This window comes from Vombatus ursinus, unplaced genomic scaffold, assembly GCF_900497805.2.
Source record: "Vombatus ursinus unplaced genomic scaffold, bare-nosed wombat genome assembly UNPS02015175.1, whole genome shotgun sequence".
Lineage (NCBI taxonomy): Eukaryota > Metazoa > Chordata > Mammalia > Diprotodontia > Vombatidae > Vombatus > Vombatus ursinus.
The window spans coordinates 5,421,044-5,446,507 of NW_020954953.1; the positions used below are offsets into that span (position 1 = coordinate 5,421,044).

A 25,464-nucleotide genomic window follows, 5' to 3' on the forward strand; every position below is an offset into this window, starting at 1 on the left:
GGGCTCAATGTATCATATTAAATTTTTTAAAAGCATAAAAAAATCCAAAGCATCTTAGATTCTGTGATTGGCAGCTATTATTGGTAGGTAAACTCTCTAGTTCTAGCTACCAAAGGACTTTTATTGGAAGTTAATGTATACTTTACATTTTTTAAAAATTTCTTTATATCAAAACTTGCTCTGTGTGCAGTGTCCAGCAGAGGTGAAAAAAATATTAAGTATTTTCCATATTGTTTACTTCTTTCCAACTTGAAAATAAGAGACCAAGATAGGACAGCAATTAAATTTCACATAGAAATTGTCTGGGAAAGGATATGACAAAGAAAAATAGGCAAGTTGGGAGAAAAAGCATTATAAATATTGAAAAAAAAATTTAAATCTTTGCCAATGCTTGGATATTTGACATTTGTATTAACTCACCCCTTTCTCAGTACTAGAAATCAGGTTGAAGCTGTATAGTAACCACCAACCTCAAACAATTATAGCTATAGAGGAAATCTCTGTTGCAGATATTTTAAGAATATGAATTACATTTGATCAATATTGGTAATATGGAGAAGCAATGAGGTATTATGGATAGAGTGCCAGTCTTGGAGTCTTTGGAGTCAGTAAAGCTCAGCTTCTGCCCTGACTGATAAACTAGTTAACTAGCTGACCTTGGGCCAACCACTTAATCTCTCAGTGCCCTCCCATACAACCCTTTCAGAGGCATTGCCAGACTCCACCAGTGGAAGGAGATTCCACCTACACATGGAGCTCCCTACACTGATAAAATCTCAGGTCCAAATGCCACCACCCAAAACTGAAGATATTCTTAGTACCTTCGCACTTCCCTTATCTCAGACCAGCCTCATTCCTATTCCGGTTCTATTTCTGTGTAGTTCCTGGTATCTTTTCTCTCTATCTTTCTCCCTGCTAGTTTACCCCAACAAACCTAAATGTTGGAATATGTGGAAATGAAATCTACCCTCTGAAATTCTTAAATCAGTCTGGTAAGACTAACTTACAAGTGTTTTTCTTCTTTCACTCCCACTTTCATATCTTATATCTTCATTGTTACATGCTAAAACAATAGGGTCATAATTCTTCATTAATAAAATGAAAATTATAACCTAGGGACTTATGGTTATTTAAGCATTTGTTTAGTTTTTCCCCTTTATTCTCTTTCCACTTTCTTTCTTCCTTTCTATTCCCTGTCCCTAGCACGTCCATCCACTCCCCGCTTCAATTTTGTTGTTTCTGACCTCACTTCTATCCCATTACCTCCTGCTATATCTTGCTACAGCCTCTCCATGTGACACAGATTGGCTCTTTCAATCATTGTCTCTCCAGCAAGTCATTGTAAGATGAGCAGCTGTTATGTAGCTGATAGCCGTGATGAGGAAAAGCCAAAATATTGGAGGGGGTTCTTGCTGGGAAGACTGTTTGAATAAAGGTGTTGCTTTCCCAGGGTTCGTTGGAAAAGAACCATCATTTTCTCCATCTCTGCTCTGGGTAAATGAAATTGACGACTAATGAGAAACATCACAAAGATGGATAAACCATCTATAATAAAGCATCCCAAATGGCTGATTCTGTTCAGTGCCTGTTTAAACTGTTTCTCCACCCACTGCAAATTTGCCCTCCTGTGTTGCCTTCTGACAAACATTTGAAGTTTCATGGGAATTGCTACCATGATGCACTTGCATAGTATTGGCACTGGCATATCCCTAACTCAGTGGGGCATTTCCTTCCTGCATTCCTTTTGAAAAGCAGGATGGAGATTTTCTATGGTAAGTAGCCACATGGATCAGCTGCCTTTGTGTGCACATTCCTGGGTTCCAGCATTGTAGCCATCTATCGTTGGAGGAGGTGGAGAAATCTGCTTCTGATGTTTAATTTACACATGTATTTAAGAACAGAAATACGTGTGCTTCACAGTGCCATGTGGTGGCAAATTCTTGCATTCACTTGTCCCCCCCTCCACAATCTCTTAATCCTTCTCCTTCATATTGGTCAAGTTCCATGTGGGAACCCCCCCCCCCATTTTTTATTAGAGTTGTAGTCAAAGAAAACGTGCTTAATTAAATTAAGCCACCCATGCCTAATGCAGTCATTTCTGCAACTTGTGGCTGCCAAACATCGGTTTCTTTGTAAGAAATTAATTTCTTTTCTTCCTGAACTTTTTGCTGCTTCTCCTGTTGCAGCCCGATCTCTTTGATTGTTTTTTGTTAAGGAGCAGAAGCCATGGCTGCCTTTTATTTGGTGTGGGTCTTACCCTGTGCCTCATTCTACCTATCACCCTCGTAGAAGCTGACACAGCACATCAAAATGCACTGCTGTTGCCAGAAGATTTAGTGGATGTTAATTTCACTTGTCTTGCCTCCTGTGCCAACTGTTCCAGTTTACTAACAAAGCAAAAATGTAAATAAGCCCAACAATTTTTTTTATTTTCATTTTATTGGCCAAAGGCTTTTGTCAGCTTTTTTCTCCTGTGCCATGTAAGCAGCAACAGTGTTTAAATATTAAGAAAGGTGAGGGTACTGTGGGAGATTGCTGATGGGCCGGGCAAGTATTAACCCATCAGTATCCAATAGAATTTTTTGGAGGTTGTCCCACCATTTTTCTTTTTAAAATCTAAGGGAATTTTAAACTACTCTTGATAATTCATCAGGTATGTTAGAAATAGGAAGTAACGACATCATGGACTTTCCAATATTTCACTCCCTTGCCTCTTAGCTTTTGGCATTAGCACCACATCCAATTTCAGATGGGAATAAGCATCTTTTTCTGAAGCTGGAAGATTAAGTGAGTAACCATTGCTTATTTAAAAAAAAAAGGAGTAGATATCATGTATCACTATTACCAAATGCTTAGTTTGTATTGTACCTTTTCTGCCCATATATGCATTAAATAGAATGATTGAACCTAGAGACTAATCAAAAACAGCATGTTCCCTGACATCATAGAAAGTGCACTGTTTTGTTACTTAATCTCATATGACAAATCTACTTTCTGTACATAATATATTTATAGTTATACATAAAGCACATTTTTTTCCAGCATAGAAGATAGGAAAAAACTGAGTTTTTAAAGATTTTACATGTTTTCCTCTTGGATTCTTTCCTTTCACTCTCTCTTTTTTTTTTTTATAAAGATCATGGCATTCCTTATGCTCTTTTCTGTGACTTAATGATTAGGAAACAGAACAATTAGAGTATATTAAAGAATGGTGGGAGAGCAGAGAATAAAAACTAAGTATATCATTATGAAAGATGTAGGGACCCTGAAGGAAAAAGAATATTGGTATCAGCTGTCGGTCTTTCAGGGGCCAATCTAAATGCACTTGTCTTAGTTGGACTTAGGCAAGTGTCTCCTCCTGTCCCCCCACCCTCCATCCTGGGATCTATATATGTTATAAATACATAGGATGAAGGATGAAATTCTATCCTTGTACTTCCTGCAGTTTCCAAAACATTTCAGCTTCCTTGGCCTTTTCTCAAACTTAAATATTATAGACACTAAAAGTTCTTATCCCCATTATAATAACTATGCCAAAGGTGGTACCCCTCGTTACTTTACACTAAGTTTGTCTCTCAAGAGCTTTACTAACGGATCAATTCCTGGATGGTGAGAGAAACAGAGTCAGCATGCGAGCTGGCCTGATGTTCTGTATAACTCTGAGAAAAATCTTAGATGCCACCAGCATGAACTAAGGAGAGTATTATATACCAAATTGTGAGTATCACTTCTAGTTTAGCCATCTTTCCATTCAAGTACTCAGCAGTATTTTTTTAAAAGTAAGAGTTCTCTTTTTTAACAAGGGAGGGTTAAATAGATAACAACGAACACTGACATAGCTTCAGATACAAACAGGAAGGCAGTCTGGTTATAAAGTTAATTCTCTTGGTTAATTTGACATTCAGACAAGCAGGCACTGGAAAGATGCTTAATGGAAAAGAGAAAAATGAATAGCAGTTAAGAGTCAGTCATAGGCCAAAGTGAACAGGAAGGTTTTTAGGTGATAGGAAATGATAGTTCCTAGTCTAATTTGTCAAGGTTAGTGCTCATAAGATGAAGAATGATTGTTACAAATCAGTTTCTTTTTTTTTTTTTTTTTTTTGAAGACATTTCTAGACCTAGATTTTTTAAATGTTTAGGCCTCCATTCTGCCTAAATGGGTAAGTTATTTAGTATATGACTAAAACCTCTTTGTGTGAGAAAGAGGGATTTTAGCTGGTTCATATCTAAATATAATAATAATAGCTGGTATTTATAGCACTTTAATATTAGCAAAGTGCTTTAAAAACATTATCTCACTTGATCTTTACAACACCCCTGGAAGATAAGTGCTATTATTTTCCCCATTTTTACAGGGTGAGGAAATGGAGTTTAAGTAACTTGCCCAGGATCACACAATTAGTTCTTTCTTACTCCCCCCTCTAAAAAAAGCTCATTAGACCATGTGCCTTAATGGAGGTTTTTGCCCACAAACAAAGGAGACAATCACATTCTGCTTTTGCCAAACTATTTCTTATGTACTGTGTTTATGTCTGGGAGCCAAATTTTAATAGAGACATTGATGAACTAGTGCATCCAGCAGAAGGCAACTCAGATTTGAGGGAAAGCCAAAATTTGTCATGAGAAGTGGCTGAAAGATTTGGTGATGTTTAGAAGGAAACATTATGACTAAGTATATGAAGGGCTTTCCCATGAAGTGAGAGATTAGACTTTTTTTGTTTAGTAAAGGAAATCAGAACTAGTAACAATGAGTAGAAGTAAGAATGAGGTAAACATCCAGTCAAATAAATGGCAAATTTTCTTAAAGGTAAAGTGAGTTACCCTGAGTTGTCCATATTATTGGGAGTTTTTCTAGAGACTAAACATCTGTCAAAGATTTTATAGGGCAGTTTCTGCATAGGGTAAGAAATGGGACCAGATCCTCTTAATTCAATTCAACCGCCATCTACGCGTTACTACTATATACAGAGGAATATGTTAGTTGTTAGAGCAATATACTTTCATGTTGGTTGTTGTTTAGTAGAGGGGTATGATATAAATAGAAATTACGCCCTCCCCCCAAAAAAAAGTGTATAAAGGAGATGTAAGCAGAGTGTTTTGTGAGGTCAGAAGGAAGATTGTTGTTGATTGAGGGCATCAAGGAAGCCTTCATAATAATGAAATTCATGTCATGTACAATGTAATAATATAACTCATGTCTGCCTAGCATGACAGAGAATTTTGAGATTTACAAATCATCTTCTTTAGTAGCCCTGAAAAAGGTAGATAGTCCAAGGATTATCCCCATTTTTTCTCTGGAATTTAAGTGACTTTTCTCCGTCCCACATCTAGTAGGTTTCAAACATGAAAGCTGGAATTTGAATGCAAGGCTCCTTATTCAAGCCCAGTACTCATTCCGTTGCAGATGACCTCCTTCACGATGATGGCATTTAAGTTTTTCTGTTCGTTTGTTTTTGCTTTTTGGAGCAGCAGTTGAGGTTAAGTGACTTGCCCGGGGTCACACAGCTAGTAAGTGTCAAGTGTCTGATCTGAGACTGGATTTGACCTCAGGTCCTCCTGACTCCAGGGTCAGTACTCTATCCACTGTGCCATCTAGCTGCCCCAATGATGGCATTTAAGTTAACCTTAAAGGGATGGGTAGGATTTCAGCTGGTTGGAATTAGAAGAGAAGTCTATTCCAGGGATAGGGGGTACCATGAGCACAGAGGAAGTAAAGCACAGACTTTCATCCCATTTGGCTCCAGCGTGGAGGACAGGGAGAAAAGAAGCATGAGAAGGCTGGACAGATTGGGTGGTGTCAGGTTCTTGAGAGTCTTAAATGCCACTCAGAAGTTTGACCTTTCCTTACTAGGAAATAGCTAGCTGTTGAAGAGCTTTGAGCAGAAAAGTAGCATTTGACCTGTCCGTGACGTGAAGGATTCTTTGTGGTTGCAGAGAGTAGAGGCAAAGGAACATTGCTTGGAGGATGACAGTGGTCTGTGCCAAAAGGAATGAGGACCTGAATTAGAGTGGTAGCTATGGTTAAACTGACAAGATCTTGCAGCTGCTTAAAGGTGGGAAGTGAGGCCAAAGGTAAAGTTAAAGAAAACAAACAGCGAGGTTTTAAATAGGTCAGATGGTGATGGATACAGTTGTTTATCGAAATGGTGAAATCAGAAGAAAGAACAGGTTTTTAAGGAAAGACGATCACCTTGATTTTTGAAAGTGTTGAGTCTTAGTTCTAGGATTTTAATTCATTTCTATCTAATGAAATCCTAGTATGTAAATTTTAGAGAAAATCAGATAATTTGAGAGATGGTTTAAAGATGGCTCTTGGTTATATTCATTTTCACTGTAACTTTGGTGGCATCCTAAATGTTATAGCTTTAGATCACAGGACTTAATTTCACTTGAAAGTGAGTATGAACACTTTACCTGGACATCTTTTTTTTTTATTTTAGGGCATCTATCAAAATTTTCCTCATGGTTTTGCCAAGGGTGAAAATCCTGCAACAGCTTGTTGTGTGGATGATGCATACTAGTTATTGGCAAACTGAGCAGAAAATGTAAAAACACACACACACACACGCACACACGCACACATGCACATACATAGCACCACCACCAAATGTGGTTGCTCTCTCCGTGTTTTTATTCCATGGTGTTACACAAAACCGATTTAGCAATTTTGCAAAACAAGGATACTTGCAATAAGACTGTATTTCCCTTCCTGACAAGTAAAACATTGCCTTCTATGCTGCACATGAGAGTAATTTTACATCCTTTCCAACTGATGCTTTCCAACAATATGCTTTTTCTTGGGAAGAGGAGAAGAAATGAAAGTTCTTAAATAGATTTGGTGGGTTAGTAATGAGGTACAGAACCTTTTACCTTTATTTATTGGTTCTAATTTAGAATCAAGACATCATTCATTATTACTTATTTTCTTGTTGTTCAGTCATTTTTCAGGCATGTCTGACTTTTCATGACCCTGTTTAGGGTTTTCTTGGCAAAGACACTGGTGTGGCTTGCCATTTCCTTCTCCAGTTCATTTGACAGATGAGGAAACTGAGGCAAATAGGGAGAAATGACTTGTCCAGGGTCACACAGTTCATAGGTGTCTGAGGCTGGATATGAAGTCAGGTCTTCCTGGCTCCAAACCCTATATCTATACTCTTTCAGTGTTTTCCTAAAGATCCTCTTATCTACATAGTTAAAAAATATTGTATGTGCAAATGATAGTCCTTGAGCATTTTTTTCTCCCAAAGCAAAATTTTAGCACTTGTTATATGCAAGGCCTTGTGTCAGGTGCTGGAAATTAATACAAAGACAAAATCAAGCTAGTTCTTCCCCCGTTGGAAATTCGTGAAACAGTACTAGTCCAATTTAGTTAGAATTTAGAGTATGCTAGCTAACATTGATATAGTGCTTTATCTCATTTGATTCTCACAACATCCCTAGGAGGCAAGTACTATATGTATATAGTTATATTATATGTGTGTGTGTGTGTGTGTCTGTGTGTCTGTGTGTGTATAATGTAATTATATAATAATACCCCCTTGGGCATTTTATTATCTCAATTTTACAGATTTAAAAAAAACAACAGGCTAAAAGAGAGTCACTTGCCCAAGATTACACAACTAATAAGTGTCTAATGCAGGATTTTAATTCGGGTCCTCTTGACTCTCACGGCCCAGACTCTAACCAGAATATTGTATAACTACCTCAAAAAAAAAAGGAGTAAAATTGAAATGTCTGGAGAAGTAGATGGGACCTTTGAATGTGCCATTTTCATTACTCCTATACATAGTAAGGAAACCATTGAAGATTTTTGAGTGTGCCATTGGCACAGTCGGATCTCTTTAAGGATTAAAATAATTTTGCCAAACTCAAATAGGAACAGATTCTTGGGGCTGTATATTGACTTAGAAAACTACAAAATAACATTAGTTTTGTTGTATTTTTTTTAATAAACATTTCCCTATTATATTTTCATTCTTGGGGGTGGAAGGGAGGGAGGAATTTGACACCTGATTTAAAGCACTTTAATCATCATAGCCCTGTGAGGTAGGTAGTACAGATGTCATTAACTCTGTTTGACGTATTAGGAAATTGAGGCCCAACGAAATTTTGACTTGTCCAAGGGGGAGAAGATGTGTAAGTAAGTGCCGGAGCTTAAAATGGCAGCTTCTTCTTCTTCTAATTCTTCTAATTCTCCTTCTCCTCATCCTTTTTCTTCTTCTTCCTTTTCCTCTGGTTTGTTTTCACTATGACCCATTTCCTCCTACTCTCTATCTCCCCTGTAGAAATGAGCATTTAGATTTTATAAAATTTAAATTTCCAGGTAGTTTTACTTATACTCATTAATTTCTTCCTGTTTCCTACCTTTTATAGATTAAACATAAATCAAACATAGAGATGCCCAATGTCACAAATAATATATTGTTTTTCTCCATTTTCAATGCTTGGTAATATTAGCAGTGACTGATGGTTTTCTGTGGCATATCTTGCAATCTTGACGCTGTCTGCAGGAAATGCAGGAAAGTTTTTCAGACACCTTCTTTGGTGTTTATTTTCATTTTTTGAGTTGGTTGGATTGTCACCGCTCTGAGCCTATAGTAAGGTTGAAGTGGCGGTATTTTTTGAGTCAGAGCAGCATGCTTCCACAGTTTAGTTGCTGTTGGCATGGAACTGATTTGTTATGTCTCTTCACTGAGAAATCAGAATGCAAATGAAAGTATATTGCAAAAGCTTCAACAAGTTCGTTTTAGTCTAGGGGAAATCCACTTATTGGCAATGTTGTTAGAAATGGAGACGAAACTAAATATAACACCTGGTAACCTGTTATGGTCGGGATATTCCCACCAACAGGCTGCATTGTAGGGTCTTAATCCAGATGACTGAATTTTCTAAACATAGTGAGTAGTATTTGGGGGAAAACCAAAACCTCTTGCAAAGGGAGTTATGTTTATTTCCCTGTCCTCAAATAACTGTGAAGTGAAATTATGATGATGTGTTGATTGATTATAGCCCTTAAGTTTCTTAGTCATCAGTTTCATCCCCTACTCTCAATTCCCACACTTGCACCTTTGATTTCTCTTCCCCAACAGGGTGATGTGGGTTGTCATTGACTAATGAAGAACAGAATTGGTTTCGGCATGAGACAAACGGAATGCCGACACCAATCCCAAAATGCATTAATCTTTAATAATCCACATCTGCATGTTTATAAATGATATAACCAGGGTTTGTTAATGTTGATATTCCCCCTTCCAAACAGAAAGTGACACAGGCGTTTGTACTCGCAAACTACATTAAAGGCACACAGCTGAATGCTCAGAGTGTGACCTTGCTGAGGATACCAAAATTAATGAATCTTTTAAGTTGATTAAAAAATATAGTGTGTTACAAGGACTCCCAAAGCAGTGATTGGGATTTACTGTTATTGAGTAAGCTAGGTGATTTTCTAAAAAAGGCCAACTCACCTTCACTTAAACTTCTTTCCTTTCTTGTTTTCTTAATTCAAAATTCCCTTGACTGGCTTTGATCTGTACTCTTTCTGTTTTTGTTGGCCTGTTTCTAAGTCATTTTATATGACTTTGTATAAGAATTCCTATTCATAATCATACATGATCTTCCCAATTAAAGTTTTCAACCCTTTTAGGTATATTCTAATCAGTTAAAGGAAACTTTTTATGTGACTGAAAATTTGCATAGAATGTTGCCTTAGTTAAGTTGCCTGTGATATCACAAATTAAATATTCTTGACTTTCTGCCCACCTCCCATTTTCCCCCTAAACACGTCCCAAAACATTCTGTTTCTCTTATACGAAAAAGCATATTTTTCACAGTTCACCTGTAATATGTAGCGATATTTCTAATCTCCTTGCTAGAAGAGATTTCTCCTTCTACTGGTGCAAGTTTGAATCCTTCCACTCCTTTGTGACTCATTTATTTCATTCTGTATGTCCCCATATATCCAGTAATATAAAGTCCTGCAGGTTCTTGTGAGATGTTTGGGGTATCAGTGTAGCACTCTGACTGTCTGTCCAGTCTCTCTCATTCTTTCTACATGACCAGCTCACCCCTTTTTCCAAGTGAAAGACATCCCTGACTTGGTTTTTTGTTTTTGTTTGTTCTCCACAAAAGAGAAGTTATTGTTTGAAATAGTTTGCAGCCATTTTCATACCCCACCCCACCCCACCCCCCTCCCCCATGTACTTCTCATTTCCCTTTCGGTTGCCTGCAGTTTTGATTTGTTTGAGATTGTGGTGTTCCATCACTGCCATCAATAGAGCATCACCAGGAGAATCCAGAGATATTGTTTTAAATGAAATTCACAAAATCCAAATACATTCAATTTAAACTATCAAACCTGGCTCTCATTCCTATATTTGGGACTGCTTTTAAGTGAATAAAAGCAAAACTCGTTTTAGGAATCTGTTATTAAGCCATAGCTCATTCAGATATAGGTGTTACTCCTGGATTTTTCACCATGCATAGTTCTTTACTATATCATTAAAATGGAATTAGAGTAGTATCATGAGCTCATCAGAAAGAAAAAATTAACAAGGAAAAACTTACTGAGCTGAAAAGTTGAGTGATTTTTTTCTCCTTACCCTGTTTTCATAATCTCTTATAATGGAGAGTGACTGTGGTTCTACGTTTTTAAACTATAGCTCACCTGGAGCAGTTTGATGAAGGGAGCCCATGAATCACCACGTACGTAATCTCTAAATCTCTGAGTTGGAGTCATAATTCAAGCCAGTAGCAGATTCAACCTTACTTCCCCTCCTGCTGAGTAATATACAGTTTTTTAATCAGTCATTTTTTCGTCTTATGCTCTGTGTAGTTCTGCATGACCCTTGTATGGAGGCTCCCACCACAAAAGTATGTAAAGTCCTTCTGCTCTGAGTTGGGGAGTAGAAAGAAAATAACGATTGGCAAATCACCCCCTGAGTCTTGCCTGTTTATTAACCAAACTTCAGTGATATGGGATCCTGTCCCATTGACAGGCTTATGTTTTGAAAAGCCTCCTGATCTACAATGGTACACACCCGAGAAATTTGAAGTAAATGATGAAAAAAAGAAAAGGGAATAGGAAAAGGCTTGTTTTTTTTTTTTTAAGGTGCGGCATGGTCCTGAATTTCTCATGAATTTATTTTTTGCCATATGTTATCTTTCAGTAATGTAGAGATTGTCTAAGTACTCATGTAGATTAGTTATAAGAAATTGAATTTATTATGTAGTTTAAAAGATTCACATATGATAAGTTGGAAAATATATGACTCAACTGCAAAGAAAATATGTTTGTCTCAATCGTTTTGTAATTTTAAGTTGCAATAAGTAGCAATTAGCTGGCCTGGTGGATAGAATGCTGGACTTGGAGTCAGGAAGACATGAATTCACATAATTGCCTCAGACACTTACTAGCTGGGTGAGACTCTGGGCAAAACATATAACCTTGTTCTGCCTCTCATCTGTAAAATGGGGATTGTAAAAGCACCCATCTCACAGGGCTATTGTGAGAATCAAATTAGATAGCATAATGCTTCGCAACCCTTAAAGTGCTATAAAAAGGTTGGCTATTGATGCTTACTACTACCAGTACTACTGCCACCATCACTACCACCACCACCACTACTACCGGTACTACTGCCACCATCACTACCACCACCACCACTACTACTATTACTATAGTTACTACTATCATTGCTGCTGCTACTGCTACTATTACTACCACTACCACCACCACCACCACCATCATTACTGCTACCAGTAGTACCGCTACCACCATCACCACTACTACTGCTACTACTATAGTTACTATTATTGCTGCTGCAGCTACTATTACTACCACTACCACCACTACCAATACTATTACTACTACCATCTTTTATCTAGTTCCTCCCTATCTGGGTATCTCATGAAAACTCCTTTGCACAAAGTGACCTTTCTCCCTCCTCTTTTAGAATATTTACCCACTTGAAACTGTAACTTCTAAAGAGGTTTGTCTGTCAACTTACCTGGGAGGTTATCTTCTATACTCTATCCCTCTGACTATTTAAACCCTCTCTGGTACCTAGAAAAGTATTAAGACAATTCTTCATATTGTCTAGACTTGTATGTATCAGGATTGCTCTGATCCTGATCAACCCACATAAGAATGTCCCGTATAAATGTTATGGTTAAAATCAGAAATGTGTCTTATTTAGCTGAATAACCTTAACTTCAGTAGAGGCTACTAACCAAGAATATACAGGAAACTGTCAAAAGATTTGTTCAGAACATTAGCCAGAAATGTTCATATTAACAAAACAGCTGAAGTCAGCATAAGCTGAATGAACACTGAATTTGACTTTTTAAGTACATGTTGGATATTAGCCCATCAATGTATTTCGGACTTTAGGAGATGTAAATATAGATATAGATACGTATGTGTATATACATATATATATATACACACACACATAGGTGTGTCTATATAAACATACACATATGCATGCAATATTTATATGTGTGTATATATTCATACATACTCATACATTTGTATTTTATTATTTAGAATTGAAAGGGTCTATAGAGATCATAGTCAAACCCTTTCTTTTATGGTTGAGGAGATTGAGGCTCAGAGATATGTAATAGCTCAAGGTCACAAAGCTAACAAATACCTAGCAGAGTCAAAATTTAAACTCACTTCTTCTAGCTCCATATCCTTTCTCTATACCATGATGCTTCACGTCCTATGTATTTGGAAGTAACTTAAAACATGTAGGATACTACTTCTATTAATGAAGCAGTTTCATTATAATTGCACGTTGTCATTCAGAACTTGGTTACTTGAGGATAGAGACAGCACAGAAGACATCAGGATGCATTTTAGGACATAGATGCCCTTCCTGATGTACCTCATCTGGATGCTGCATCCCTTGAGATGATCATCGGGTAATGCCAAGGTTACATTTAACTTTGGCCCAGCCAACAGTACCTTTTTCATTCTCATATGAATGTGTCATTACAAAAAGATTGTGTGGTTCTTCCCTCAGTAGATGGGGAAGATTCTAACTGACCTCTGAAAGGCTTGCACTGTGCATACCACCTCCTCTTCCTTCGCCCCCTCCTCAGGCACTGCTACCACAGACCAGCTGATCAAAGCTTTCCCCATAACCAAGCCACTAGTCATTAAAAAAGAGATTGGCTCATAAATTATTTATTTTAAAAAAGAATTTCTATATAGCTGTTGTAGTTAGCAAAAAAGTATTTAGTGACGTGCCATATTGAGTTCCTTTACAAAGCAATTTAAAATGAACAGATATTTGTCTACTGTTAAAGAGTTTGCAGATAGAGAAAAAAATCAAACATAGTTATTCACACAAATTGATATACTATGGAAATTTCTATCAGAATCTTGGAATTCTTTTCTGGTCTTCCAACTCTGGCTTATAGTATACGCCTTGCTATCATTTAAACTTTACATAATCAGAGACTTTTGGAGTTGAGGGTTTTAGATCCCAAATAGGACTGATTTCTTGGTAAAGTAGAACAATTTATATAAGTCTAAATTAGAATTGTTGAGAGGAAATCTCCAGATTTAAATGTCTATGGTGCATATAATTTAAAGGTTACTTAATTACATAGTATATTTCATTTTATGATTTGAATTATTACTTAACTTTTTAAAAATACATTTTTAGGTAAAAAAAATTCAGATATAGAATAGGTGTGTACTCCATTAAGATTATACGTTTACATATATGTGCATGAAATAATATCGCAGACTCAATCTGTGAAGTTTTTTTGGTTTGTCTTGTTTTTTTAAGGAATAATTTCTAGTTCTTTTCATATCGTCCTTGATTGTCTTCATAGAGTTATACTGTGTTGAGGCACAGACAGAGAATGTATGACGGAAGATGGAGACAAGTGAAACTTTCATTAAAGAAAAAAAAAAGGCAGTGACTTGGCTTTGAAAAGGCCTGTCTCTATCAGGCAGTATAGAACAGCGATCAAGTGGGAAAAAAAGGGAGCAGGCAGGCGCCTCATCTAATCTTTCTCCTGGGGGCCCAGGTGGACAAATTGGCAACCCTGTTCACAGCTTTTTTTTCCTCTCCCCTTTGTACCATAAGAACTGCTAATCGGATCCATGCTGCTGCAACTGTGGTTAGTTATTAACAGAATAAAAGCAGATTTCTTCAAAAGAACGGGTGGGGGAAACGACTATACAAAATTGCAAGGTTGTTAGAATCTTAAATGCACAGCAGTCGATTTTTCCCCCTATTCTGAATTATACGATGAATACAAGTCTTTCATGTGTCACTGTACCCATTTCTTCACAAGGCAGCCAAATATTAAGCTTCTCAAACAAAAAAAAAATCTTAGAGCAGAAATATTGGGGAGAAGAAGAATGGGTAAGAGGGGAGAATTAATTAGGTTTTGTTTTAATTAATTTGTCCTGGTGAGAGAAATATAAACTGCCTGATCTCTTCAGTTCCCAGTACCTCTGTCTTTTCCTTCAACTTAAAGCAGGGATTAGAAGAGATTTAGCTGGTAGCCACTCATTGTTGAATATCTAGTCTCCTTGAATGTAGTATCGTGTTTATGACTTTTCTTCCAGTTTTCAGAATTATATAAACACAGACTTCCTAGCAAGGTGAATAAGAAGTATGTTTCCCAGGGATCGCCCAACCTTTCATTCCTGCTTCCCCACTACCAACAAAAAAGAAAGAAAAGAAAATTTACCTACATGAAAAATACCACTGTGATTTTTTTAAAAATCCCTATTAATTCTCTTACATTGTTAATTTCACCTTTCAGTTTACTCTTTAGAAAAGTTATGTATTCATGAGAATTGTATACCAACAGGTGATTTGAAGTTCTGTGATAATATTATAAAGAACTATATACTACTGAGATATAAAATGTGAGTGCATAAAATATGTCTCTTTTTGAGGATCCTAGTTTTGACTTTGATGAAGGGTGGGCTTTTTAACAGTGGTTTTTAGGAAATTTGAGTTCTATTTTTTCTGTTCTGTAATTTAATTTGTAGCAAACTTGTTTAGACCTTTTAAATTCATATACCTTAATATGTCAGCAGAAAATAGTGTTGTGAACTTCACAGTGATAATAGGAATATTCACTGGCTAAACTATTGGACTCTTGAACTTTCTCTATGAAAAAGGGAAGCATTATGTGTTTAAAATGTGAAATAAGGAGACAAAGGACAAATTCTGACTCCTGTTAGGGAGCTGGGCCTTTGTGAAGCCTGAGGCTCCTGGATTGTCATTATCTCCGTTTGTTTTATCATCAGTATTGATATGTAAAGCATAAATAGTACTGTTTCTAGTCCGTAAAAGTCTGTGGGAAAAATTCTTGTGTAGGGCATACGCCAGTCATCTTAATTTTTTTCTTGTCAACTGAATGGTGTAGTGAAGATGGATTTCCCAGTCAAATCCAGGGGACTATGCCAATGACTTTGCCCCTAGGGACTGAGGATCTCTGAATTCCTGATCAGGTGAGCATTAACCTTTGATCTATAGTAAAGGAGAAAGAGAATACCAGCCTCCAAACTTAAGGAAGTTTATGGAGGTTAGAGTAACACCAATTTTACTATTTCCTAAATAGAATAATAAAATTCTTTTCTATGCTGCATTGTACCGATCCAAGCAGCCTTAGTATTTGCTGGTCTTGACACATTTTGAGGATTCTCTCAAAGGTCCTTTGAATCAAGTCCTTTAATAGCAAAGACCTTTGTCCTGTTCATCTTTGTATCCCGTATAGCACCTTGCATATACATAGTAATTGAATTCAATCAGATTTGGATTGTCTCGTTCTCATGCAAAGAACTCTGCCCTATCCAATTTGAAACAAAGCTAGTTTTCAGATTTTTATAGTAAAATTACAAGTATCAAAATTGGAAACATAGACTAGATGTACTTGATACAAAATCACTAATCAAGGAGCCACCGACATCAGGACAGGAATGTGGAATATGTACTTGTGTTGAAGAGGGGATACAGATAGCAAAAATGTTCCTTTCCCTGTCCCAGGTGCTGACATACCTCTGCTGAAGGAGAAGAATACCATTTTAATTCTACCTCATTAAAGGTTCAGAGTTTCAGGGCTTGCTTGTTCTGTTACAGCCAAAATTTGGTAATGCAGCTGTTAGTTCATCAAGGGGCAACAATATTTCCCTTCAGGACCTGAACATAATTACCCTTATCCTTAAAGTAGAGTTTTAAGTCCTGGAATGAATCTGTCCTCCAGGCCTCAAAGGTGGCTGTCAAACTGTGATTTAAATAAAATAAAAAGTGACAGTAAGACTGTACATTAGGAAAGGAAATTTCCTGCTTTTTCTGAACTTAAAAAGGGAGAAAGGAGGAAATAAAGTTGCCAGTAGTTATTCTTTAGTGTATTTTTTAATGTTTCAGCAAATATGTTAGTCTCAAACTGGGTAGAGAAGAGAAATAGGAAAACAGGGAGGAAAAAAGCAGTTTGTATTAGGGAGATTGCTAGTTAGGATTGTATTAGGGAGTTACTAGTTAAGTCCTAGAACTATGCAGACCTAAGTACTTAATACCTAATATATCTTAGACTTAGGCATTTTTTTTTGAAGGGGAGGTAAAGAAATTGTGCCTTTTATGTTAAGGTTTGTGTGACTTATTCTTATGTGTATTTTTATTTTTCCAGTGATTTTTATTTTTTTGCAAATGCAGATCACTGGTGGAACTTTTCTTTACTAGCAGCATTACCTAGAATCATGAGACCAAGCTACACTGGTTATAGATGGTTATAGCTTTTAGTATTATAGCTTACTATTCTAATCATATTTCTCAGAGAAATTGTTCAACAAGTATTAATTATCTACTATGTATTCGTCCTTATATTTGAGATTATTGGATGGTAAAGGAAATAGAAAGACACAGATTGTGTTCACAAGGGATCTAGATTCTAGTTGAGTGTTTTTTAAAGTAATTTTTCCCCATTGTTTTCTATTACCTAAAGAAAAACAAAACCTCTATGTGCCTCAGTTCTCCCATTGTGAATAATACAGTACATTATTTGTCTGATTGACTAGATACCGGATGCTTTGACAATTATAAATGTTATAAAGTTAAATGATGATTAGGCCATCATCTGTCCCCCTGCCAGCTTTGGCCCCATTCTGTCATATCTAAAAAATCCAGTTCCATGCCCCTCAAACATTTAACTTGCCTCATTTCTTGAAAGCTCTTTGCATAAAATGGAAAATACGGACTTAAAACACTATCTTAAAAAAAATACTGAGATTTTTAAATGAACAGATTATAAGTCAGCTCAGAGGCCTTCCTGAATCTTCACTCATTGTCTTGCACCAGATGTTATATAGAATGTGATATATTTTGAGAAGTCATTGGGAAAAAAAATGTTTTCCTAGCTAAAGTGGCCAGATTAATGAGGGTCTTGGGGTGCTGTCTTCATGCTTCAGTTTTAACTCATAGCATTGTTTTCAGTCTTGTATTTTACACCGATGCATCTCCACAGATGTAGGTGAGTAAAATGTGGGGCTCCTTTGCAAAGCTAGCTTTTAATTTTATACCTCCATTTTTTTTTTTTTTTTTTTTTTTTTTGGTATTTTTGTTTGGTTGGTTTTGTATTTTTTCTGTGCATATCAATATTCTCCCTTAGTGGAATCACCAAACTTTGTTTGAAAGATTTTACTTGGGACTATTAAGTACCATACAAAAACGTTCTTGGTTTTAGGTGCTCATTTCATTTAATTCCAAGTGGGCCCAAGTTCTCATTTATTTGGGCCATAGAAATAATTCATTTTAATTGCCATAATTCCATCCTTTACCCACAACATGCTTTTAAATTCATCATCTGCTAGGGCTGTGCCTGCACATCTGCTGGTGAGGATAAGGTTCTCACACTGCCAGAGACACTACTACAGGTGGGAGGGGGTGGGTTGCAAAGTGTGGGTTAAAAACTCTGGGTTAATGCATGCATGTTTGCCATGAAAATGTCTCTCGTCTGCTTTTGAAGAAATCTCAAAGGAATTAACTGCTGTGTTAAAGCAATACCTGTCTTGGAAACTTTGCTGGACAACCAGCAGTGTCCCAGACTGTGGTAGTAATTTACGAATTTATGGATAGTTTCCTAAAGCATTTTTTATTTTCATTTGAAATATTCTGTCTAAGAGCAGTGCCTCAGGCATATGCAGTGAAAGTAGTAGTGTCCTGTGTTAACATAGAATTACTGTTTGTTTACGGTCTTGAGTCACAGAATTCAGTCTGTCATACAGAAGTGTTCGTTATAATGTAAGCACTTACTGTCTTGCTGCAGCTGATTCCTGAGTGACTTTTAAAAAGAGATAAAGAAAAGGCAATATTTGATGGTAGTGTGCCTTAGAGTTTCTAAATAGACTATAGATCCCTACGGCCTAAAGATGTTCCATAATAGCAACATACTGTCTTACTAGTTGACATGTGGCAAGGTGGATAGTCAAACTTGAGTTCAGTCCTTTTATTTCAAAGAAAAATCCATCATATAAGATAAATTCTGTTTCTTGGTGTTTTTTTATCCACAATGTAAGCAGTTTTTATTTTATATTTAATTAGTGTTAAATTCAGATGTACTTGCGAAGGGACTTCCATGGCTAAACATGTCTTGTGCTTTTTGCCCCACTGTTTCATCCATGTAAGTTTTGTTCTAATGCAAGAGCAACCCCTGTTGACTTCATATGGCAACAGTTCTCAGGGGCTACCAATTCAACTGTTCATTTTTCACCTCATCTGGGAGAAAGAGTGGCAGTTGAACCCCAGGAGCACTCAGAAATCTCTTTGGTATATTTTGCATACTTATTTGAAAGTAAGAAGAAGACCCAGAAAACAATTTGAGAACTATTTTAGTGTAAAAATGTTTTTCACAACTCTTTATTTCTGTTAACCTTAAACTGAAAAATGGTTCTTCAGCCACTCTGGCTGTCACAGACTCACTGTTGCTTCGGAATTAGCTATGAATGTCAGTCCTGGGGGACATCTGGGATTTGTTCTCCTTCCTTCTCAGCACTCTGGCACATTGGTTGCATGGCATGACAGAGTTGCCATCTTGTAGAAACCCGGGAGAGTTTCTTTTTAACTGTACAACACCAAGTTCTGTGTCAAGGGTTAGGACATGATCCTTTGCCCAGATGAATTGGTGATATTCCTCAGTACATTAACATCTTTCTTTATTGAATTCTGATACTTTAAAATTATATAGGTAATTAATGAAGACTTGGCCCTTAGGGTGGCCAGTGGTGATGGGCATCAGCTTGATCTCTCTCAATCACCTATCTTTCAAACCAAAAGATAAAATTAAGGTTTTTTCCCTTCCTTTTTCCTTTTATCTTACTAACTTGTTTTAAGGAGTGGAGGATACAGAATGAGATAGTTCCTTGTTCTTTTCCCACCAGTGCAGGAACCCAGATGCCTTTATAATGTCGGATTTATTGCCAGTGTCCCATAATGTTTGTTAGCATTATAGTTAAGATGTGGACCTCCTAAGCCAGAAAGTGGGTTAGAATAGACTTACAAACACCTCAAAAGATTCTTAGATTTCTAAATATAAGCCTCTGCTGGCTATGCAGCCTACTTTCTGTAGGTACATTGCTACATTTTTCTTTGGGTCAGTTATACATTAAGAATTTTTTCTTTTAATTCATATTCCAAAATCCAAGAGCTAACAAAGTGTTTATCAGGAAGTAACTTTTATTCCCTGAGTGTTTGTGTGCCACAAAATGATTAAGACTTTTTGCTGGATGGTAAGGAAGATGCAAAGAAGCATATGTGCTCCTTACTCTTAAGTAGCCTACAGTGTAGCTGAGGAGACAAAATTAATACATGTTAAAACATTTAACGAGCCATTGTGTTCCAAACTGCGTGGATGAAAATGCAAACGCAAGTCGAAGTGGGGGAAGATTAAATCCCTCACTCTTCTGTAACCATGAACTACTAGTGAAGCTTTTTACAAGTTTTCCCTGAAGGTTATGTTATGCCCATTGATTGAAAGATTCCTTAAATCTGTTGATATTAGTAATTTCTGTATTGACTGAATATTACCAATGAAAAATTCTTGGCAGCCGTCCATGCCTGCCTGGTTGGAGGCCTGTTTAAACTCGACTAGATGGGTCCTATTGTATTGTTCAGCAGACTTGGATTTCGTTAAACCCTCTTGCAGAAATGTGTGTCAGGAGATTCACAGCTATAAATTGGATCATGTCAGTGAGGTTGGGAATTCACTCAATGAGAAATTGAACATTTCAGCCTGCCTGTTGCTAAATAATGTTTATGCATGCTCTCTCTTCAATTTAAAAGGAAAAAGAAAAATGTTGTAGAAGATCAAACCTGTTGAGCTGGGGTGGTGGGTGGGGTCCTGTGTATAGCTAATAAATTTTTAAATCACCAAGATTAAGAAATTTAGCTATGTTGGTTTTACACAATGGCAACATTAATGCAAAGGGTTCCCCCCCACCCCTACCCCACTTTCCTTCCTATGTTTTACAGGCAGTCAGATGCCACCTCAGCCTCCTGGTAGCCAATCAGAATCCAGTTCCCATCCAGCCTTGAGCCAGTCACCAATGCCACAGGAACGAGGTTGGTCTTTAATTTGTACAATCCATACCTATTGTGTTTCTAGTATTTAAGCCTTAATTTAATTTTCTTAGCTACCTGACTCTTTGTTTTAAAAAGAACAGTGGTAACCTCCTCTCTCTCTCCCCTGTTCCAAATTGGTTATGTAATAGGAGTTTTGAGTAAAGTGGCTTAGATATGGGTACTAATGAAATAAAATGTTTTAAATTATATAGTTTGAAATTTTCACCATCTAGACTCATTCCTTGTTCACAAAATCCTAAACTAATTGTTTTAGAGATTAGGAAATGAAATCCAAAGAAATTTTAAGATATGTTTGAGGTTATATAGCTAATTACCAATAAAGCTATGATTCACACCCACATTTTCTGAATCCACCGTGATTTTTGCAGCGGAATACCTTTCTGAGAGCACCAGCCATCCAGCATCCTTACCACCTGCCATATTTATTTCTGCCCTGGTCAAGGCCTTGTTCCCTCATCTCTTTCCCGCCCTACTGTTTCTTCCCCAGAATGCTAAAGTTGATACTGTCATAAAGCATGAAGGGTTGATTTCAGTGCAAACCAAGATATACTGTGGAGGAGGGGTCAGTGTCACAGCCAACTATCTGTCTTACTGTAGTTATTCCTTCTAACTTGCCTCCCTGACACCAGTCCCAGCACCCTCCATGCCAGATCACCAAAAGAATAAGAATTGTCCATTTGGCATCCAGCTTCTGAAAGATTGATGATATCAAGATATATACACTTAACGTATAGATAATGTGTTACAGTTTGAAGTTTAAAACATTAAAATTGCTTTTGTTTTAAAAAATATATTACCAAATTGAAATACTGATTTAGAAAAACAGGATATTTTAAATTGTTTTATATTTAGTGGAGAATAAAGAAGTTCTTCAGTTTTCAGTAAAAAAGAAACTTTGAAGTGGATTAATAATGCTCTGATCATTAATACATTGTTCTAGTTGTAAGGGTACTGTCATGACTTAATGATCAGAGCATATATTTACATTCTTTTTTCTCATTTTTTGGGAGGTGAGCAAGATCTGTAAATGTCCTGTCTGTCTCCATTGAGCAGGGTCTAAATTGTTCTTGCATGTGACTTTGGTCCCATGAAGTGGTACGAAAGATAATGAAGGGCAAGCTAGAGTCAAAGCAAAGAATATAGCCCTTGCCAGCTGCCATCTCTCTCCATATACAAGTGAAGTAGCCCCCCATAATAGGCAGCCAAGGGGGCCTCAAAGAAAGCCTGATTATTGTGGTCCTCACCCCAGAGTAAGAGAATCTCTTCTAAATTGTTTTACTTGAGGGTCTTAAACTTACAGCTATACCTCTAAGGGGAGGGAAAAGAAGGGAGGGAGAAAAGGAGGTAAGGAGAAAAATTCCAAAAGGCTAGGTTTTTTCCCTATTCAGGTCACAGCCTCTCAGTGCCTCAGTTTCCTATTCCATAACTGCCTCTCGTGCTTGTCTCTTTAAGTCTTTATTTCCCCTGACCTCCAAATATTCTCTGTGATGTTTTAATTCATTTGTAAATTGATAGTTGAAGCATAAATATATAAATTGTCAATTGTGTAGATAGCTAACAATTGCCATTCACTTTAGAAAGAAGATAAAAAATGCATAGCCAGACTCATACTATTGGGTTTTGTGAACAAGTGTGCATTTTGGACCCATCCCCTTCAGTGTTCTTTCATTGATCAGGCAAACCACGGAACTGGGAAGCTTCACATTATAGGGGGAAAAACTTTGGCATTAATTGATTCTCAGCTTTCTTTAATTTGTCTTTAGCCAAACTTTGGAGGAGTGTGTGGTTTAGGGAATTCTAAGGGGAACTGTGCTTATCATCTGCTGATGTAAATGCAAAACAAATAACAAAAATTAACCCAAATGTACCATTGTTGCTGTTGAAGACACCTGATCTTCAGTCATCTGTTAATTGTTTAATGGTTTAGATCAGTGATTAAACTGATCTTTCATTCATTCATTCATTCATGCATACATTTCATAAATACTTATTGAATGCCAGCTGTGTGCTAAGCCACTAAAAAAAAAAAAAAAACATAAAAATTGAGCTTCTTGTGTTAAAATGTGATTTAACCCATCGTACCTCTATAATGAATATTTCTTCCCTTTGCTTAGAGAAGTAAATAAATGCAGAGAAATTTTCTTCTAATATATTTAGTAGTCCATGGAATCCTCCCCCCAAAAGTCCACATTTCTAAAAATTCATTGTCAGAAATCCTGCAGCTAGATTGACAGAGGTAGGATCAGAGCTGTTATGGTGCTGAATGTTAAAGTAAGCAGTCTGAAAAATCATGTTTATATATTGAAAGTATTTTATTGCATTTTATTCTTCATTCCTTGACTATTCAGCACCCTGATGGGATTTTCATGTTTGTCAGCCTAAGGCTATCCACCCCCTGCTCAGGAATATTGTATTAAGAATTTTACAGGAAAAAAAAATATCTCTAAATATGGTCTTCTGGGTGAATCTGCAATTGGGTGTGTTCTTATCTGTGTAGGTATGTGTGCTGGTGAACATTTAGGATGCAAGAGAGGGAGAGGATAACTTGGGAAATAACTTTTGTATTATGACCTATTTTCATTGGTCATATATATTTGCATTTGTTTTTATGTCAAATTTGATTTCTTATTTTTAAAATATTATGTTACTTTATCTTCAACACTAGACCGGGGTGGGGGGAAGGTGAATCTGTCTAAATTACTAGAACCTGAAGAACTTGTTACAAAGTTTGGGGAATTTTTTCACCACCTTTCATGTCATTAGGGTAGCAATTAGCATTTTCCCCCAAACTTGGAAAATTATACATGTATACTGTAAACTAAATTACAGACATAGTTTATATATCATGCGCACACAATTGCTATCAGAATAAATTAGAAAAACTAAAAAGATGCTTCTTAACCAATTTACCGTTATCTTTTGTTAAAAGGAGAGAGAAGATTCTCTTTTATAAAGGTAGGTAAGTAGCCAAAATTCAGGTTTATTGATATGAAAATGTTTTGTTTTGTTTTTTACTCCTCTCAAGTTTTAGCTTAAATGAGAACAATTAATGATCTTACACTCGACCACTATTTAGGGAAAACATTTGAAGAAGGTTTATTTATTAGGGCAAATGTATAGAGGTCAGAATTAATTTTTTTGAAAACCTGCTAATTATTTTCCCCTTTTAATTTTCACAGTGGTATGTAGTTAAATATTCATGATAATGCTGATGGTATGCTAAAGGTCTGAAACAGATCAGGAGTCTCAAAATCAACACAGGTTATTTAACCCTTTTCATCTAATGTACCATCGGGGACTTGCTCAGTGAATTCCCATAGTAGTAGAATAATTAGAAGATAGTAATGAGGATTTAATTAGTCCTTGAGATATGCTAAAATAGGACCACTGAGAACTTTTCTGTTTGGACAAGGATTGTATGCAGAATTGATGCCATTGCAATTCTGTGATGTACTGCAAAATGTATTCTGTTGCTGGAGGCGGTACTGGGGCACCGTTCTGTGCTTGTCAGATCTACGTGGAAAGGACCCAGGATGAGATCTTGTAAGGCTCCTGAACAGCAGCCAACTTACTCCTCAGCTGAGCCCTCCTTCCTACAACAGGCTCCCACCTCTTAAATCTTCTTCTTTCTCCATTTTGTTAAAGGAGGCATAATTGTCATCAAATTAAGCTGAAATGTTTTTGGTTTTGTTCCTGTTATACCTGATTAGAGAGAAATCATATCCTGTGTAGACTACTATGGTTACCAAATGACATGATATATGTTGGAATAATATTTTGTTGAGTCATTTTTTCAACTGTGTCCAATTCTTCATGACCCCATTTGAGGTTTTTTGGGCAAAGATACTGGAGTGGTTTGCCATTTTCTCCAGCTCATTTGACAGATGAGGAAACTGAGGCAAACAGGGTAAAGTGACTTCCCAAGGACCACACAGCTAATAAGTATCTGAGGTGAGATTTGAACTCAAGAAGAGTCTTCCTGACTCCAGGCCTGGCACTCTATCCACTGCGCCACCTACTTGCCCCGTTGAGAATAATATTACATGCTAATTAGTTGCAGGAGAGTAGGTAAACAAGTTGTACGAGGTTTTGTTGTTGCTGTTGTTTTTTGGTTTTTTTTTTTAAGCTAGATATTTTACAAGACACTTGACTACTATGTGTCAACAGCATCACAGAAATCTAACCCTTACATAGAAGTGAGTCTTCAGAGAGTGATAGTTATCAGTGGCTATATTACAGTAAATTTAAATTTCATTTTGGCAGTAGAAATGATATCCACCAAAAGAGTGTAACAGATGGGTTGTGTTCAAGCATTTTAGATATTCCCTTTGTAAGCCATTAAGGGGAGGAAAAAAAAACTTAGTCAAAATAGTTTGAATGCCTATACCATAAATGTCTGTGATTTCGTTTGTATTAGCTTACTTGTAATTTGGCATTATGGAATATCAGGTTTCCAAGTTTCTTTATCCCACATGCCCCTGTAGTATTTAAACCCTGTCCCAGCCCTGTAACGATCATATTCTTTCTTTACTCTTGATCAGGCAGCTCTTAACTTGATTTTTGAAATCTGAATGAAATTTCTTCCCAAAATTTTTAATTGGGTTCCACTTTTTACTAACTTCTGTCAAAACTTAAATCTTTTTATTTTTTTTTTCACCTAACGAAGCAAAAATCCCAAAGATAATCCCATTATAAAAGGCAGAGGGGTATAGTAACCAGAGCACTGGCCTTTGTGTAGATACCTGGGTTTGAATCCTGAGATAGACACTATGTGTCTCTGTTCAGATCATTCAATCTCTCAGCATTAGTTTCCCCTTCTGCAAAATGGGAGTAATACTGACATATACATACATAC

General features: G+C 36.7%; 1 protein-coding gene across 1 annotated transcript in view; it reads left to right on the top strand.

Moving 5' to 3' along the window:
- The window catches only part of LOC114031462 (AT-rich interactive domain-containing protein 1B-like), a 550,161-nt gene that overhangs the window by 427,535 nt on the left and 97,162 nt on the right, over nt 1–25,464 (top strand). The window contains 1 exon segment of the mRNA XM_027846531.1: nt 20,499–20,588. Coding sequence (XP_027702332.1) covers nt 20,499–20,588 — 90 coding nt within the window.